Source organism: Giraffa tippelskirchi, chromosome 10 (genome assembly GCF_054371585.1).
Source record: "Giraffa tippelskirchi isolate mGirTip1 chromosome 10, T2T-mGirTip1v1.2.pri, whole genome shotgun sequence".
Lineage (NCBI taxonomy): Eukaryota > Metazoa > Chordata > Mammalia > Artiodactyla > Giraffidae > Giraffa > Giraffa tippelskirchi.
This window is the reverse complement of record NC_137284.1, coordinates 144654720-144672652: the sequence shown is the minus strand read 5'-3', so window position 1 is coordinate 144672652 and position 17933 is coordinate 144654720. Positions and strand designations below refer to the sequence as shown.

Here is a 17933-nt window from a genome sequence, read left to right as displayed (position 1 = left end):
AGAGTTGACAGAGCAGTTTACAGCAGTCTAAACCAGATATTGAATTAGATGACATCTAACATCTCTCCCAACCCCGTAATGCTTTAATTTCATTATCTTGTTGGGATCTGGAAGGCTAGCTGTCTCAAATAATTTGTAAGCTATGACATGTTATATGAGCCACCTCACAAATGGATGTCTTAAGGAGCCAAGAACTTAGTCAACTCCTATCAAAAAAGAATTAGCAACCTATAAAGGGACTTTGTCCAGAAAAACATGTCAGACAGCAGGAAGTCATGATTGCTGCTAATGTGATTTTGGTTTATCCTTGGTTCCAAATTCAAAAACCCTTTCACAATTTATCTCCCAGTCCTGACTTATTGTTCTGTACTCTAGGCGGGAGACAACTGAATTATTAGAGCTCTCTCTGAACTCGGCAAGTGTCAAAAGTCCATTTTAAATCTCTCTTCAGAAGCTTTGATTTGATTTGGTTTTACTGCTCAATGTAAGAGGCCCACTTGGATAAGTTATTATCAGTCATGGTTTGGATATGTTCTCGGATAAACAGGCAAATTCTAGGAAGTGGCTAAAGGCAAGGGCATTGAGTATAATTATATTTAAATAAGGCCCAGCTTGATAGACAACAAGAGGTTGTGGTAGCGAATGCTTCTGGTTCACCATTATTTAAAGAACAAGCAGTCTTAAAGTGGTTTACGTGCCTTTCTGGTGGGGACATCTTCTTTATTTGTGTGTTCTTCCCTCTTGGTTTGTGTAGATCCCACTAGAAATAAGATGTGAGGGAGTGGGAAAGCATAACCCAGCGTGGATTTACCTCCAAGTCTAGAGAGCCAATGACAGACACGGACAACCAAAGCAGAGCTTGCCTGGGGCTCCCAAAGAGAAAATTCTGGAGTGAGCATCTCACAGATGGTCTGATTCCAAATGGTGCTCAAGCCTCAGGGCTGTTCAGAGTCCCAGAAGGATTTGACTTTCTTGCGTTTCACTCATTTATTTGTTCAAAATCAGTTATCGAAAACAACAGAGACTGACTCTATTTTTGATGCTGGAGCTGCCACGGGGAGGAAGAAATAGTCTTTCATGTCAAAAATTCACATTGGAAGTTAATATCTTAATCAAAGTCCATTCATCAAAAAAGAGCTGAGCTGATTCAAACGGATTCTGTTAAAGATTAGTTAAAAACATCCTTTGTCCTATCTATGTTATGACTGAATAGAATCTCACATTTACTTTTCTTGAAAGAAATTAAACCATCTACTATGGCTTCCCAGGTGGCACTAGTGGTAAAGAACACACCCGCTAATGCAGGAGATGCAAGAGACATGGGTTCAATCCCTGGATCAGGAAGATCCCCTGGAGGAGGGCATGGCAACCCACTCCAGTATTCTTGCTTGGAGAATCTCATGGACAGAGGAGCCTGGTGGGCTACAGGCCATGGGGTTGCAAAGAGTTGGACACGACTGAGCGACTAACACTACCACTACCGCAACTGAGCAACTTAGCACATACACACTACTACTGTCACTGCTACTGCTACTTCTCCCCGCTCCTCTTTCCTCTTCTCTCTTCTCTTTCCCCCTTCCTCTTCTTCCTCCCCTCCTCCTTCTCCTCATTATTAAATCAGACTTCAAGAGGGAAAGGCAGGCAGAGTTGTGATGCTTTTCTGCCTTGCAAACGACAACTCTTTATATATGAGTAACATAGGCCCAGTTAAATTATAGTTCATTATACTGCCACCCGTAAACCACACACTATGTACACTCATTGGTTTTTATGATGAAATACAATTTAACTGGGCCTTTGAGTGAGTCTTCTGTATGTGTGTGCTAGGTTGCTTCGGTTGTGTCCAACCCTTTGTGACCCTATGGACTGTGGTCCACCAGGCTCCTCTGTCCACATGAACCATTTAAGAAATGTTGAAACAGGACATTGCAAGGTACAAAATATAGAATCATTTTACAGCTTTAAGGCTGTCCTTTGTAATGTGAATTAGGATTTATATCCTTACTATCTTTTAGTAGAATATCTTGCAAACATTCACAGTCCCCACTTGCATTCTCATCCAGCAGATGAGCTTGTAACTCTGGTGAGCCTTGTCTCCCAACCTGCATCTACAGACTTGCACCCTGCAAAGGTTAGAGATCTGCTGCTGCTGCTAAGTCGCTTCAGTCATGTCCGACTCTGTGTGACCCTATAGATGGCAGCCCAACAGGCTCCTCTGTCCCTGGGATTCTCCAGGCAAGAATACTGGAATGGGGTGCCATTTCCTTCTCCAATGCATGAAAGTGAAAAATGAAAATGAAGTCGCTCAGTCGTGTCCGACTCTTCACGACCCCGTGGACTGTAGCCTACTAGGCTCCTCCATCCATGGGATTTTCCAGGCAAGAGTACTGGAGTGGGGTGCCACTGCCTTCTCCGGGTCCAGTTCAGTTCAGTCGCTCAGTCGGGTCTGACTCTTTGTGACCCCATGAACTGCAGCACGCCAGGCCTCCCTGTCCATCACCAACTCCCAGAGTCCACCCAAACCCATGTCCATTGGGTCAGTGATGCCATCCAACCATCTCATCCTCTGTCATCCCCTTCTCCTCCTGCCCTCAATCTTTCGCAGCATCAGGGTCTTTTCAAATGAGTCAGCTCTTTGCATCAGGTACCCAAAGTATTGGAGTTTCAGCTTCAGCATCAGTCCTTCCAATGAATATTCAGAACTGATTTCCTTTAGGTTAGAGATCTACTAACTGCTATTTAGAGTTATGACTCTGGTTTCTTCTGTGATATTATTATTCAGGACTAAATTAAAAAGAAAAAAAGGCCTGTGGAAATTGAAGGAGCATTAGTATGCTGTTAATAGTAACAAAACAACAATGAAACATTATGTTGAACACTTATTTACCAGGAATGTGCTGTCTTACACACAGCTTCTCATTCAGTGCTCATTTTTAGAACAGAAAATGGTTTAGAGAAGGTAACTTCAGAGCTCTCCATGTCAAATGTGTACTAATTGCCAGAGTTCAGATTGGAGCTAAGATTTTTCTGACTCTATGTCCTCCTTTATGCACTGTGCTTTATTGTCTTAATATTAGGTGGTACAACTCTCAGGTGATTCCTGTTCCAAATGAGAAGACGAAATTATATGATGTCAGTTGTCTGGAAGTGGGAACAGAAGCACCCAGCTCATCCCTTCCGTCCATGAGGGGTGTCTGTTCATAGGAGGCTGGGATGAGAGGAGTCTGTTACCAGCCTGAGAGACAGGGGTTCATAAGGAAATTGACAGAGAATGAAGAAGCTTGGAGGCACAAGGGAGGAATTTAACCCTAACGGATTGAAAGTTTTTGAAGAGTCCGTTTAAAAAATCTATTGACAGGAACGGCAAGAGAGCAGATAACGATGAGATTGAGATATGTAAGTTGTTCAGGGAACTGTCTTCATGGCAGTCCACCTCTCCCCACCCCTCTCCCCAGCATCTCAGGGTATTGGATGTGTGTAAGTGGAGGGGGAAGGTGTTGTCTGGAGTTCTTGGAGGCCCCTATTGGTGACTTTAGCAAGAGGTGCTCTCATTATGGTTGTTGAGAAAGTCATAATGAGGATATTTGTGACTTAAGTTCAGAGCATCAACTTCCAGTCTACACAAGGAGCTCGTTCTTGATGTTTCAGAGGAAATCAGCGAGAAGGCAATAGCCTGAGGCCATTGTCCCCATTTTAAAGGACGGTCAATGATTGCTGAGTCCTTTGCAGGGACCTTGAGGGTTCCTTGGAAGTCAGGTTTGGAACCCCTGATACAGAGCTTACCTTAGTCCTGGAGGAACTTCAGGCAGATGTTGGCACAGAGGCAAATCTATTTTTACCAGGTTGTTAGTCTCTTCTATGCACTACTAACTTTCTTGGCAAACTTTAATTTTAGAAAGCTAATGGCAATGCTTTTCTCCAGAGTCCTAGGAACAGCTTTGCCATCTTCTACCTCCGGTCAGCTGTTAATGGGGCACAAATATATCTTGACGTCAAAGGACGTATTTGAATTACTTGACTTTCATTTCATCTCTGTGCACTTTTCTCCTCCTGTGTTCTAGTCGTTTGTTTTCACGTTATCACTCGGCCTGTAAAATACCAAGTGTGAGAAGAGCTGGGACAGTCATGACACCAGCCAGGCTAGACGGTTTGCCCCCGAGGAAGCCCGGCAGCGTGTTCGAAGTGTCTGGGGAGTTCCCGTGTATGCCCTGGTCTCCTTTCTGTGCTTGTCAGCAGCAGGCGCTCGTGTTTATTAGGCAGAACCTCACCTGAAAGAACAAGCTTCAGAATCACCATTAGACCGATAATAGCTTATAGAAGGCACTGATAATATGCCAGACATTTTTCTAAGCACATCGCCTGTATTGATCCACTGATTCTCATAACACCCGTGTGAGGTGAATACTATTGTTATCCCCACCTTTCCCACGAGGAAGCTGAAGCACAGTTTTCCGATCGACCAGTAACTGGAACTTGACTTCTGAGCCAGTCAACCTAAGTTGGGGTCTGAGCTAAGTCTTAACCACTTGGTTGAGCTGTCTCCCATCCCTACTCTGTTGAAAAAAAAAGTTGTATTAGAATATAGTTGCTTCATAATGTTATATTAGTTTTCACTGTATGACAAAGTAATCAGCTACACATGTATGTATGTGTGTGTGTGTGTATATATATGTATTTATGTGTGTGTGTATATATCCCCTCTTTTTGAATTTCTTTCCCATGTAGGTCACCACAGAACATTAGGTAGAATTCCCTGTGCTATACAGTATGTTCTCACTGGTGTCCTATTTTATACATAGTATCAATATGGTATGTATGTCAATTCCAATCTCTCAATTTCACCCACCCACCCTCTTTCCCACTTGGTATCCATGCATTTATTCTCTACATCTGTCTCTCTATTTCTGCTTTGTAAATAAGATCATTTATACCAATTTTTTTCAGATTCTACATATATGTATTAGTATAGAATATTTGTTTTTCTCTGATTTCACTCTGTGTGATAGTTCCTAGATCTTTACAAATTACCCAATTTTGTTCCTTTTTATGGCTGAGTAATGTTGTATATATCTACCACACCTTCTTTATCCAGTCCTCTGTTCATGAACATTTGGCCTGATCTGGGGCACCATTTGATAGCAGCCCAGATTCCAGGAACCCGTCAGAGGCTGTAGTTAAGCCAGGTACCCCAGTTAAGACACTGCCACTGTTGGAAAGGTGGGAGGAGGTGTGGGTGTTGAGAGAAGATGGGAGATGATAGTAGGGGAGTGATCATGTAGGAAATGGGAAAAACAGCATGTCCAGTGGTTAGTGGGAGTCTCCATTCTGGAGATGAAGTGAGATAATATTTGAGAATTCGTTTGGGATCTGGAAAGTTCTATAAGATTGGTGGGACAGTAGTGTGTGGTGGAAATCAGTGGGTTTGGATGAGAACCTGGGAGGCAGAAGTGTGTGGACAGAGAGCAGATACTGATGGGTTTTGAGAAAGGTGGTTCACACTGGTTAGCCGATGGGGAGCCCCCTGGAGGAGGGCTGCGGGACCGCCCCACGGTTCCTCTCTGGACCCCATTTCCCGCTCTGCAGCTGTTGCGGTGGCCCGGCTCTTGACTCCATACCTCAGACTGCTGGAGAGGACTGGAGCTCACTGCCACTAGAGCCCCAAAGCATTGTCTCAAAAAATGTTTTGATGGAACTCTTCAACCTCTGCCCTCTCTCTTCTCCTGTTACAGAGTATGTTGAGCCCCCATAGACTATGCTTCCATCTTCCCTCTTATCTGCTGAATACTTGCTAACTATAATCTTTGCAGTTCATTAAGGTGAACTTGACATTAAAAAGATCAAGCCCCTCTTAGGACTTCCCTGATGGTCCAGTGGTTAGGACTCGACACTTCCACTGCAGGGGGCACAGGTTTGATCCCTGGTTGGGGAACTAAGATCTTAACATGCTGTGTTGTGAAGCCAAAAAAAAGAGAAAAGAAACAGATCAGGCCCCTCTTAATTTCAAAATGAGCATTTAGTGCGAACACTGTGTGGTCACTCTGTTAATTCTTTCCCATCTACTTAACACTAACAGCTAACATTGATATAATCCTTCCTTTTACTCATACCTTGAACTACCATCTATTTACATATTAATGCACTTTTAAAATAATTATATTAATATTATTTTTCTAAAAATGATAATACCGAGTAAAAAAGAATCCCCAAATCCCAGCAGATAGAGGTAACCATCTCAAACAGCCTTTTGAACGTTTTCTTCAGACCCTTCTCTGTAAAGCCCTGAATTCAATAGTTCACATAGAAGAGATGATGTCATGTGTAGGTTTCATGACTTTTTTTTTTTCACTTAACAATATGTTGTAGTCAGACTTTCTTCTAAACGTAGATGCTCATTTGTATTATTTGTCCTGCATTCTCCTGTTTGTACCAACAGTTTAGTTAACCACCCTGCTGTCAATTATTCATTAACAAGAGTCTGAGCACCACGTAGGGATCATCTGACTCTGCTAATCCAGGCTCTAGGGCTTTGCTGTCAATCTTTGGGATTCTTGGCATCATATAATAGAAGGAGCGTGAAAGGGATGAGTAAAGAGTCCAAGACTCTGCTCCCAGCTCTGTCACTCAGTAGCTCTGTGACCTTAAACTCACTTTATGTTTCTGAACCTCAGGTGCCCTCTCTATAAATGGTAGCATGGGGATGCGTGATACAAAAGGTCTGTTCTGCTCATTCACAAATGTGCTTCAAACCATGTCTCCCATCCCAACTTAAATATTCATGTCAGTTTTATTCATCAGTACTCGTTAAGTTGGAATCTGTATGGAGGGAGTTATTATACTTTGCCGTAAAGGGAATTTTTAGACAAGAGAATGAAATTATTTCTCCTTCTTTCAGAGTTGCAGTGAAATTGTGTGTACGTGTGTGTATGTGTGGTGTGTGTGTGAGGCAGGGGTGAAGGTATCCTGACAATATTTTAAAAGTATCACTTTGTCCTTCCATCCATCTTTTTCCTCGTTCTTCCCTCTCCCTCCCCTTCCTCCTCTCTTCTTTCCTTCCTGTTTTCTTTCTGTTTATATTTTCCTCCTTTCTTCTTCTCCTTCTTTTCCCTCCCTTTCTGAAGTGAATTGAGGACTAATGCTCTTCTTTCTGCTTTAGTCAGTGGGAACTTTCATCCCATAATACAAGATAGCAGAAGCCATAAAGACAAGTGGGATTAAAAAAAAAAAAAAGACAAGTGGGATTGTGTCATACTAATATACCGAAGGAATGTACTATTCCATAGTGGTGATGATGCAGATCAAATTATTTCACTCAACTGATGCCCATGATTAAACTATTTTGAAAATCTGAGTTAAAAGCACCCAAAGAATCCAGATAAAAACATTCTGAGGATAAATAGGATGCTTTAGAAAGTTTGGTATGACCCCCTTTTAATTGTTCACTATCTATCCTGAGCCAGTTTGGATTGAATTCTTTTAAAATGAATGAAATACTTCAGTCTCTACCTAAAGAATGTATTTTGTACGTATTTTAACACTTTTTATCCATTTGGGGGTGATCAGTGGCATCATCACAGGCAACATTTATTTGCAGTTTGCTTTGACTGAGAAATGTTCTCAGGGAGTTTGAGGTGTGTAGAGCCATTTCTTTTTCAGTCCTGTGCTTTCTGCCTTGTTGGTCTGCTATTCATGTTTTTCTGTCTCTTCTCAGAGCCAAGCCATTCTGGGCATATCTGCTAAAGCAGTTCTTTCCAGCTCTACACCACATCTCACCATTTCAGATTAGCTACATCTAATTTATTGTGGAACTGAACACATGATATTATTGGAGTTTTTAATAAGTTAGTAGTAAAAAAAACAAAAACAAAAACGAGTAGGCTCCAGAAGCGTTTCCTGCTCATTCCCATGTTGTTACCTAAATTCCAGAAAACTGAGGTTTCCAGAGAGGTGTTCTCCAGATAATTGCTGTATTCTGGTCAAGAACCCATGATTCTGGTCTGAGTGTGGACTCTTTTTTCTTAGCAGAAAGAGTCAATATTGCCTTTAGTCCAGCAAGGGGCTTATGACTCTCAGTTCTGCGCTCTCCTTGATATCTGACCTCTTGGTTCTTGTTTTGCAGTCCCCAGTCTGTTCCAGACCGCCTGAGGATCCGGGTGAACAAAATCAGTTTACAAGACTATGAAGGATTCCACTACGACAAAGAGAAACTCCGGGAAGCCTGTAAGTTGGAAGTGCCTAGTGGGTGTAATGGGATCAGCTTGTTTTCAGTCTTTTGGTCCTCCTTGATTTGATGGATAGATTTGTCTCTGTCCGGAAGTCATGGTTAAAGAAATGAAAGGAAGCCTAGCAACATGTGAACCCAAAGTGATGCCATATGGGCTGAAGAACATGGAACTAGGAAAGGAAATTAGAATTAAAGTAGTTCTGCTCTTGATGCTATGTTAGGATCTCTTGGTTTATTAACCAGTTTAGTCTCAGGTTTACATAAAATGAGAAAAGCAGAAAGTTGGTGACACCATATGGTGTAATAACATCTAGGAAATTCTTAAGACAGCAAGCATCTCTTCTTGGAGACTGTGTTACCAATTACTGTCCTCATTCTTCATGCCAGTGTGACAGTTATCTGTGAAGACACTTCCTTCACTTCTAGCTGTTATGTGATTATATGACATCTAAGAAAGATCCACAGCATTGTAAATGTCATGGTAAAATGAGTCATTGATGAGGTACCAGTGTTTCTGAAATCTTAAAGTGAGTCAACATATGAATTCCTTCTCAATGTTTGTATTTTCCATATGCTTCTTTAAATATATAACCAAGTATTAGTTCACTTTGCTCATCATTTCATATTTATTGGGCATTTATTACATTCTAGTCACTATTTTAGATCCCTGTCTGCATATGATATATGAGGTAATTGGGGAATGTTGACCAGAAGTGGTTAAGACTATAGGTGTGTTAGATATTAGGGTTCTGGGTTCCTTCTTAATTGTGGGGGCTGATAGTCAAGCGCAGTAAAGTTTGAGAAGATGAGGGCCAGTATCCAAGGGCACAGGCAGGGATGCCAGCAGAGAGAAAGAAGTGTTATGTAGAACCAGAGATTTATGAACTAAAGCTCAAGCTGTCCCCAGATGTGGACCTGCCTGAAGGTGTAGAAGATGCAGATAGTTAAAACTGGCAGGAATGGAGTAGGGGCACATTTCTGAGCTTTCATTCTTGAACTTAAAATCTGGAGTGGGGTGTATGGAAGAGAAGTCCCAAAATCCAGGACAGTGTCAGGGTGGGCAGGGACTTTGAGATCTGGATGTGGCAAAGAGCATGGATCCACCCCCCACACACACACTCCCCATAGTCCAGGCACTGAACCTACCAGGGCATCCTGTGTGGCATTTCTCTCTCATTTCCTCACTGCTTCACTTTCTTCAACCCTCTTCATCCCTTTCTGTAAACGTCAGTACCCTTTAGCTTCTCCCCAGTCTTCTCACTCCATCATTCTCTCCTGTTCCCTTTAGTAAGAATGTTTGGAGGTGGAGGAGTAGCAATTCTCTGGACTTCTGCATTTCCCCCTTCTGCCAATGGCAGACTGTATTTTCTAACGTAAATGAGATTACAGACTAGTGCAAAATCTAGGTTAACCTGTAAGGTGGTGGACCTATATGTTTGCAACGGGATATGTGGCTACAATGTAAATTAAACTGACTTTTAGAGGCTACTAATGATAAAGAATGGTGTCTTATGTTCTTTTTCTTTACAAACTTCCAAACAAATGGCTTAAGTTTGAACAATTAGAAAGATCCTGGATCTCAAGCCAGTAATGTTTTGCAGCTTACCAAGAATCCTGAGGAGAGTCAGCTGGGAGTGGAGAAACATTTGAACTTTTTGACTGAAATGAGATTTGAGGCTTATCTGTGGATTCCAATGATCTGTTCTATCTTTGCTGGGGCATTATCTGTCCACTGCTGCCAGAAGTCATTGTGACTTGAGTTTTTACAAGATGACATTTCCTGGCAAGTGCTCTACTTATCATCTCTTATGTGATAAAACATCTCTGTGAGGGGACTTCTGATCTGAAATGGGAGGAGGTGACGTGGTATAAATATAAGTCCAATAAATTCAGCCATATCTTGGGACCCAAAAGAACAAAGAAACACTCAAAGAGGGAATTAAAGCATTATCTCATTCTAAAGATTTGAGGAAAACAACGTATTAGAAGTAAAAGCGACCAACTCAGTCATTCTATTTTTAATAAATGGTGATGATGCTTCTCAGTTGCAGTTGTTCAGGGAAGTTTGTCCTCGGGGGGTTGTGAATTTATTCTTATTCACGCTCACTCTTTTCCCCTGGCTCCAACTTGCAACAGACTACAGATGCATGGGAAGACCGACAGTTCAAATTGAATAAAAAGGGGAAAAACCAGTTCAAATCCGAATGTGCAGTACATATCAAAACAGGTTATTTCAGAAGTCGTTAATAAAGTGAAAGGCAGAGAACACATTGAGATAAAAGGGACTCTAGGAATGTGCTCTGACCTGCATCCCAGAAGAACAAAATGGGTGAATCCTACTTCGGTCGTTCATTTATTGTCAACATCCAAGTCTAAACTAGAGCAGTCCTACATTACTGGTTTAAAAAATTAGTTCCCTTTTTTGATTATACACCAAGTGATTCATCCAGACAGCATGTGGCTGTTTGCCTTTACTGTTTAATAGAATCTTGCTCATGTGTCTGGCTTATTATTCATATTAGATTATAAACTCAGATGTTTGTTGTCTTACAAAGCCTTGCTTCTCTCTATAAGGCAGGACTCCATGATAATCACAGAATGGTAGCCCTTTTAATGACTATGCTTATTTTGGCATAGAGAATTGGCTATAGTCTTTTAAATACTTCCTATCCCCCTTCCGTTAGCCCCAACTCACCTGGCAGCTTCTCCTTTAAAATATAACAATACAGAGAGGTAGAGTCTTTTGCCAGTCTCTCCCTCTGCCCTTGTTGATAAATTTCAGACTTGCTTATAACAGTTTAAGTCTTTTACCATGGATTTATGAAAAATTAATCCTCAAGATAATGGTTATGATGTCCAAGAGAGGAAATTCTATTCAACTTGAAATAGAACATGAGGAGAAAGTGGCCATCTTAAAAAATAATTCTTAAAGTAAGGCTATAATAATTATAGCAGAAACTCACTCCCATAATCTGAATGAAGTATATAAATGAGTCCTAATAAAGCATATAATCATGTAGTCTAGGCAAAGGGTAATCAGTTTTTTTTTTAATTTCTTATATTTCTAAGTACAAAAGAGTTTCATTGACACATGGCATATAGGTTGGTATTTAGAATAACTTGATACTGGAGAAGGTCTAACTCTGTCTCTGGTAAGCTGACTAAACTCTACTTCTGGCTTCAGCTTACTCTGCATGTTTGAATGGCCATGATGATTCATATGATTCTAGGGCCTAAAACACAAAAGTAAAAACCAGTTTGAAACTAATTGAAAACAGATGTAGCCTATAAAGGTTGGAGGTGCTAACATTTTTTGCATATCAAATACAATGTTCAACCACCCTTTTACAAACAGCATCCAGTACAATGGGTATTATCTGGCCATTTACAATTTAGTGTATCTATATAGTTATAATATCTCAGTATATTATCTGACTGATGATTGTGGCTAATTAAATATTTAGGCAGTTGTCCTAAGGGACTTTCCTCAACTTCTGTTTAATGACTTAGTAAAAGGCTCAAAATGTTTGGGTTTGCATCTCTCTTGCAACCTTGACAGAGTAATGTTACTGATGACCAATTCTCTCATCTCTCAAATGAGAATATAATTGCAGCCTCGTAGGGTGCTGAGGGTTAAATGTAATGTTGTATGTGAAACCCATGCTGCACAGCCTGGCAACATTAGCAAGTTTTCCCAAAATGGTAACTATGATTGTTGGGGTTGCTGTTATGAAAGACACTGCTGTGGCATTGCCCTTCAACCTACAGGTCTGAAAGTCAGGCTCAGAGCTGCTGCCCTGTTTTTATGTATCGTCTCACCCAATTGCACACTTCATTGCCACCTTCCAACTCACTTCAAAAAGAGAATTGAAAACATTAGGATATATTACAGAAAGAAAATATAAGTAACTACTTGATTTACTTTTGTTGTGTCAACTAGTGTAAGGGATGGCTGTGATGGCAAGATATGTCTACCTATGAAATCCTTATTTAGAGATCAGGTCAGATATATACAAATTCTCTTAAGTCCCTATACATTTTTCTTAAGTGCATCATCTGTTATCCATCACAGAATATTTAAAAATAAACTGCTTTTGAAAAATTTTAAATTTACACAAAAGTTACAAGGATAGTACTGGGAGTTCTTACGTACCTCTTACCCAGTTTTCCTTTTGTTAAACATTTTATATTTTCATAGTGTATTTGTCAAAGAAACTGATACTGCTTTATTACTGTTCACTAATCCCAGGGCTTCCTGTTCTGGGATCTGATCCAGGGTACCGCGTGCCTTGGGCTGGCTTGTCTCCCCAGTCACCCCTGGTCTCTGACAGTTTCTCAGTCTTTCCTCCCCACCCATCCCCCATGACCTTGATTGTCTTGAGGAATACAGGCCAGTGTGCTGCACAGTATCCCCTATTATGGTTTCATCTGTTGTTTTACTTATAATTAGATTAGAGTCATAGGTCTTCGGAAAGAACACTGCAGAGGTAAAGTACTCTTCCGCATCACAGCAGGGGTTACCCAATACCCACATGACATGCCTGGTGATGGTAACCTGATCTCCGGGTTTAGGTTGTACTGGCCGGGTTTCTCCACTGCAAAGTTACTGTCTTTTTCCATTCCCTGTGCCATTCTTTGTGAGTCACCATATTTCACTCATCTTCAAAATAGGACAATGTGGATCATTGGATTTTTTTTATTGTTTCCAGTTTTTATGTTTGACTCACTTGCCTTTGATAAACATGCCAAAATGCTGGAGCCATTCACAAACCGATGCATCCATGCGTCCAAAAACTATCCGTTTGTGTCAGTTATATGCTGGATCTCACCCTAAATGCCAGGCACTGCAAGATGAAACAGGACAAGTAATATTACAATGTCATTTATTCAGTACACATGTATTGAGTGGTTTCACTGAGCAAACAGTGGTGGAAAAAGAAAAGCAGAAATAATCCCTGACTTGCAGGAGCTTTTCCTCATAAGATGAGGATTATGATAGAGCCATGGAAACACTATGTGTCTATTTCCTTAGTAAACAACATTTAAATAACTGCAGGAAGGGATGGAATATATAAGCAAGAATGACAAAAGCCAGGCTAACCACTAATTAGTTGAATAACCTTGGGCAATGCATTCACCTTCTTTAGGCTTCAGTTGTCTTATCTTCTAAATGCAGTGGTTAAACTCCATATTTCCTCAGAACATACTGTATCATAATAAATGTTTAGCCCTATAGAAATTACACAGGACTGAAAATTTTTCCTCCTGACGTGTTTACTTAGGAAAGTTTTTAAAGCTCCAACATCATTCATTGTAGTGATTGCAAGTGTCAAAATGCATTGTGCATTTTGCTTTGAGTTTTCTAAAAACATGGTTTTTTTTCCACCTATTGCTTCATCTAAAATTGAATCTTTCCCCCTCATTTAACAAGTTGACAACAGGCTTGTTTAGTGGAGATTAGACCTCCATTTGGTGGATGTAGATGTTCCATTTTGCAATCTGTCTGATGAGTTAAATGATGTCAGTCTGTCCCCTGAAGGACACTGTCCATTCCTTTGCCAGTGTTTATGCTTATTTCTATTTTTATGAGGTGAAATTTACTCAAGAGTTTTGTGTTTAGTTTCCTTTACTGTTCTACCCTATCTCCTGTCTGTATCTTCTGTTTATCCTTAATAAAAAGTGTGTGTGTGTTAGTCACTCAGTTGTGTCCAACTCTTTGCAACCCCATGGATTGCATAGCCCACCAGTCTCCTCTGTCCATGGAGTTCTCCAGGCAAGGATACTGGAGTTGGTAGCCGTTCCCTTCTCCAGGGGATCTTCCCTCTCGACCCAGGGGTCAAACCCAGGTCTCTTGCATTGCAGGCAGATTCTTTACCATCTGAGCCACCAGGGAAGCACATGTATACAGAAACTGAGGTCCAAAAAACTTAAGGAAAATGTCTAAGGGTCTGACATTCTGATACTTATTTAATCACTATGCTTCTAATTTTTTTCCAGGAGTAGTTATTTTCTTTTATAAAATATTTTTGATAGCATATTTGTTTTTAAATCTTTAGCAGCACTGTTTCAAATGCTTTTTTATATTTAAACTGACATTCTCTTAAGTTACCAGACTCTGGTTTGTTGGACAAGTTTCTGTTTTTGAATCTTCCTCAACCCCCCAAATAAATCATCCTTTCATAAGTTCAGCTTGTATAGGATTGGCTGAAAAGGTCATTTAGGTTTTTCTGTAACATCTTAAGGAAAAACCCCAAAAGAACATTTTGGCCAACCCTGTATTTATTGGCTACTTACCATGTTTCAGATGATAGGGATACTGAAAAGCGCCTGCCCTCATACAGCTTATACTCCATTTGAGAGACAGATAAGTGAATAAGTTGTATAATACATCAGTAAATTCTATCAGGGGAAATAGAGAAAGTGATATAGGGTCCTGTTTTTGCCAAGGTGATCAGGGAGAGACTTTCTGAAAAGGTGGCATTTAAGCAGAGACCTGAAAGTAAAGGTTGAATGCACACCTGGGTTTCTGAGGGAAGAGTGTCTCTGGGCAGAGGGAGTAGCCAGTGCTAAGGTCCTGTGATGCAAACACCTTTGGACTATTTAAGGTATAAGGAAATCCATGTGGCTGGTACCTAGTTAGTTGGGTAGAGAAATGTATGAAGTGGTTTTGAAGTTGTAACAAAGGGCTGGCCCACAGAGGGGGATTGTTGGCTATGGAGAGGCTTTGGGTTTTATTCAGAATGTAATGAGAAGGTCCAGGAATTATTTGAGAAGGAGTTTCACATGTCTGCACTAATACTGAATAGTTCTGGATGCTGAGTAGAGAACTGACTGCTGGATTGTGGAAGTAGAATTCAGGGTACCAGATACAAGACCTACAGGATATTCCAAGTGATATGTATGCTGAAAACTGAGGGAAGTTAAAGCAGCAGAATTGGGGTCTATTTTGGAGATAATGCTGGTAACATCAAATGATGGTTTAGGTGCACCACGTAGGAGGAAAGAGTGATTCAAGGATGCCTCTGAGGTTTTGACCTCAGCAATAGCTCAGTTGGTAAAGAATCTGCCTGCAATGGAGGAGACTCAGGTTCGATTCCTGGGTCGGGCAGATCCGCTGGAGAAGGGATAGGCTACCCACTCTAGTATTCTTGGGCTTCCCTTGTGGCTCAGCTGGTAAAGAATCCGCCTGCAATTCAGGAGACCTGGGTTCGATCCCTGGGTTGGGAAGATCCCCTGGAGAAGGGAAAGGCTACCCACTCCAGTATTCTGGCCTGGAGAATTCCATGGACTGTATAGTCCATGGGGTCACAAAGAGTCGGACAACTGAGCAACTTGCACTTTCACTTTCAACTTGGTGCACAGAGGTGGGGCTGGTATAGAAGACTCAGGGGCGGCCAAGAAGCACAGACTGAGCTGGCAAAATCCAAAAAACTGGAAAGCTTGTCAGTTGAAGGCCAAGAGAGGAATAAATTCTTTTGTTTTATAAAAGAAGAGTGACAATGGTGTCAAATGCTCTGCGGAGGCGGAGGGTGATGCACACTATGAACTGGTCATTGGATTTGGTAAAGGGTGGTTATTAGTAACCTCACAAGAGGTTGTGGAGGGAAGAAGCTGAATAGAGTAGGTTCATGTACAAGTGGAAGCAAAGGAATTGATTCCACGTAGATCACCCTTCTGAGCTGTTTAAATGAAAAGAAGAGAAATGGAATGCGGGCTGGATATGGAATTAAGGGAGGATTTTTTTTTTTTCTGATTTGTAAGCTAGTTCAGCTCCATAGGCTGGTGTGTGTGCTTATGGGCCAGTCCAGGAGAGAGTGAGAATTTGAATTAGGAGAGAGAGGGTCAGGTGCAGCAGTGATGCCTTGGAGTATCCAAAAATGGGGTCCAGTAAACAGCGGAGGGATGGAGCAAGTCCCCCAGAGGATAGAAGGGAAGACAGAGGAGTAGGTGCAGAGGCATGTAGGTAGGGGACTTGGTACCAAGAAGAGGGAGGAATTATATTCTGATTACTTTTATTTTTCAGTGACATAAGAAGCAAGCCTACCCGTTAATGGTAGGGAAGGGAAGTGTGTCAGTGGTCAAGGAAAAAAAGAGTTTGAAATAATCACTTGAAGAGCTGTACAGTGAGTGGCCTGGGAGGAATGCCAAGCCACATGGTAAATTTGGAACCTTGAACTCCTTGGCTTTTCAAAAGCACCGAGACCCTGATTTGTCAGTTTCTGGGGATCTTCTTGGCTTATACATGAGTGCACTCCTTGTCTTCCACGACTCAGATGCCAGGGGAATATTAGACTGAAGGATAATGATCTTATTTTTAATATAATCCCCTTCATTATCTAACCTTGTTTATGATTCAAAGCCTTGCTTTGTTTATAAGAAAGTAAGAAGTGATTCCGGAGCTTTGCTTTATTAGATGCTAATGATGTTAGGTCTCAGACAAGGAAGTAGCCTAAAGAGTTGATATTATTGTTGTTTTTCAGTTGCTAAGTCATGTCTGACTCTTTGCAACCCCATGGACTGTAGCATGCCAGGTTTCACTATCTGCTGGAATTTGCTCAAACTCTTGTTCATTGAGTCAATGATGCCATCCAACCGTCTCATCCTCGGTCACCCCATTCTCCTGCCCTCAATCTTTCCTAGCATCACAGTGTTTTCCAATGAGTCGGCTCTTTGCATCAGGTAGCCAAAGTATTAGACCTTCAGCATCAGTCCTTCCAATGAATATTTAGAGTTGATTTCCTTAAAAATTGACTGGTTTGATCTCCTTGCTGTCCAAGGGACCCTCAAGAGTCTTCTCCAACACCGCAGTTAAAAAGTATCAATCCTTTAGTGCCCAGCCTTCTTTATGGTTCACCTGTCACATCTGTACATAACTACTGGAAAAACCATAGCTTTGACTAGATGCACCTTTGTCAGCAAAGTGATGTCTCTGCTTTTAAATACACTGTCTAGGTTTGTTATAGCTTTCCTTCCAAGAAGCAAGCATCTTTTAATTTTGTGGCTATAGTCACAATCCACAGTGATTTTGGAGTCCAAGAATATAAAATCTGTCACTGTTGGCCACCTTTCCCCCTTCTATTTGCCATGAAGTGATGGGACCAGATGCCATGATCTTAGTTTTTTTTTTTTTTTTTTTTTATAAATTTATTTATTTTAGTTGGGGGCTAATTACTTTACGATCTTAGTTTTTTGAATGTTAAGTTTTAAGCCAGCTTTTTCACTCTCCTATTTCACCTTCATCAAGAGGCTCTTTAGTTCCTCTTCGCTTTCTGACATTAGAATGTTACCATATATGAAGTTGTTGATATTTCTCCTGACAATCTTGATTCCAACTTGTGATTCATCCATTCTGACATTTTGCATGATGTACTCTGCATATAAGTTAAATAAGCAGAGTGACAATATACAGCCTTGACGTACTCATTTTCCTAATTTGGAACCAGTCTGTTGTTCCATGTCCAGTTCTAACTGTGGCTTCTTGACCTGCATACAGGTTTCGCAGGAGGCAGGTAAGGTGGTCAGATATTCACATCTCTTTAAGAACCTTCCTCATTTTGTTGTGATCCACACAGTCAAAGGCTTTAGCATAGTCAATGAAGCAGAAGTAGATATTTTTTTAGGAATTCCCTTGCTTTTTCTATGATCCAGCGATTGTTGGCAATTTGATCTCAGGTTCCTCTGCCTTTTCTAAATTCAGCTTGTACATCTGAAA

The 17933-nt window shown here is 41.0% G+C and overlaps 1 protein-coding gene across 3 annotated transcripts in view; it reads left to right on the top strand.

Annotated features, from left to right (window-relative positions):
* DGKI (diacylglycerol kinase iota) overlaps positions 1-17933 on the top strand; it is a 486267-nt gene that overhangs the window by 345997 nt on the left and 122337 nt on the right. For all 3 annotated transcript variants that reach the window (XM_081533024.1, XM_081533025.1, XM_081533023.1), the window contains one exon: positions 8117-8217. In XM_081533024.1, the coding sequence (XP_081389150.1) occupies positions 8117-8217 (101 nt within the window). The remainder of the gene's footprint in view (positions 1-8116; positions 8218-17933) is intronic.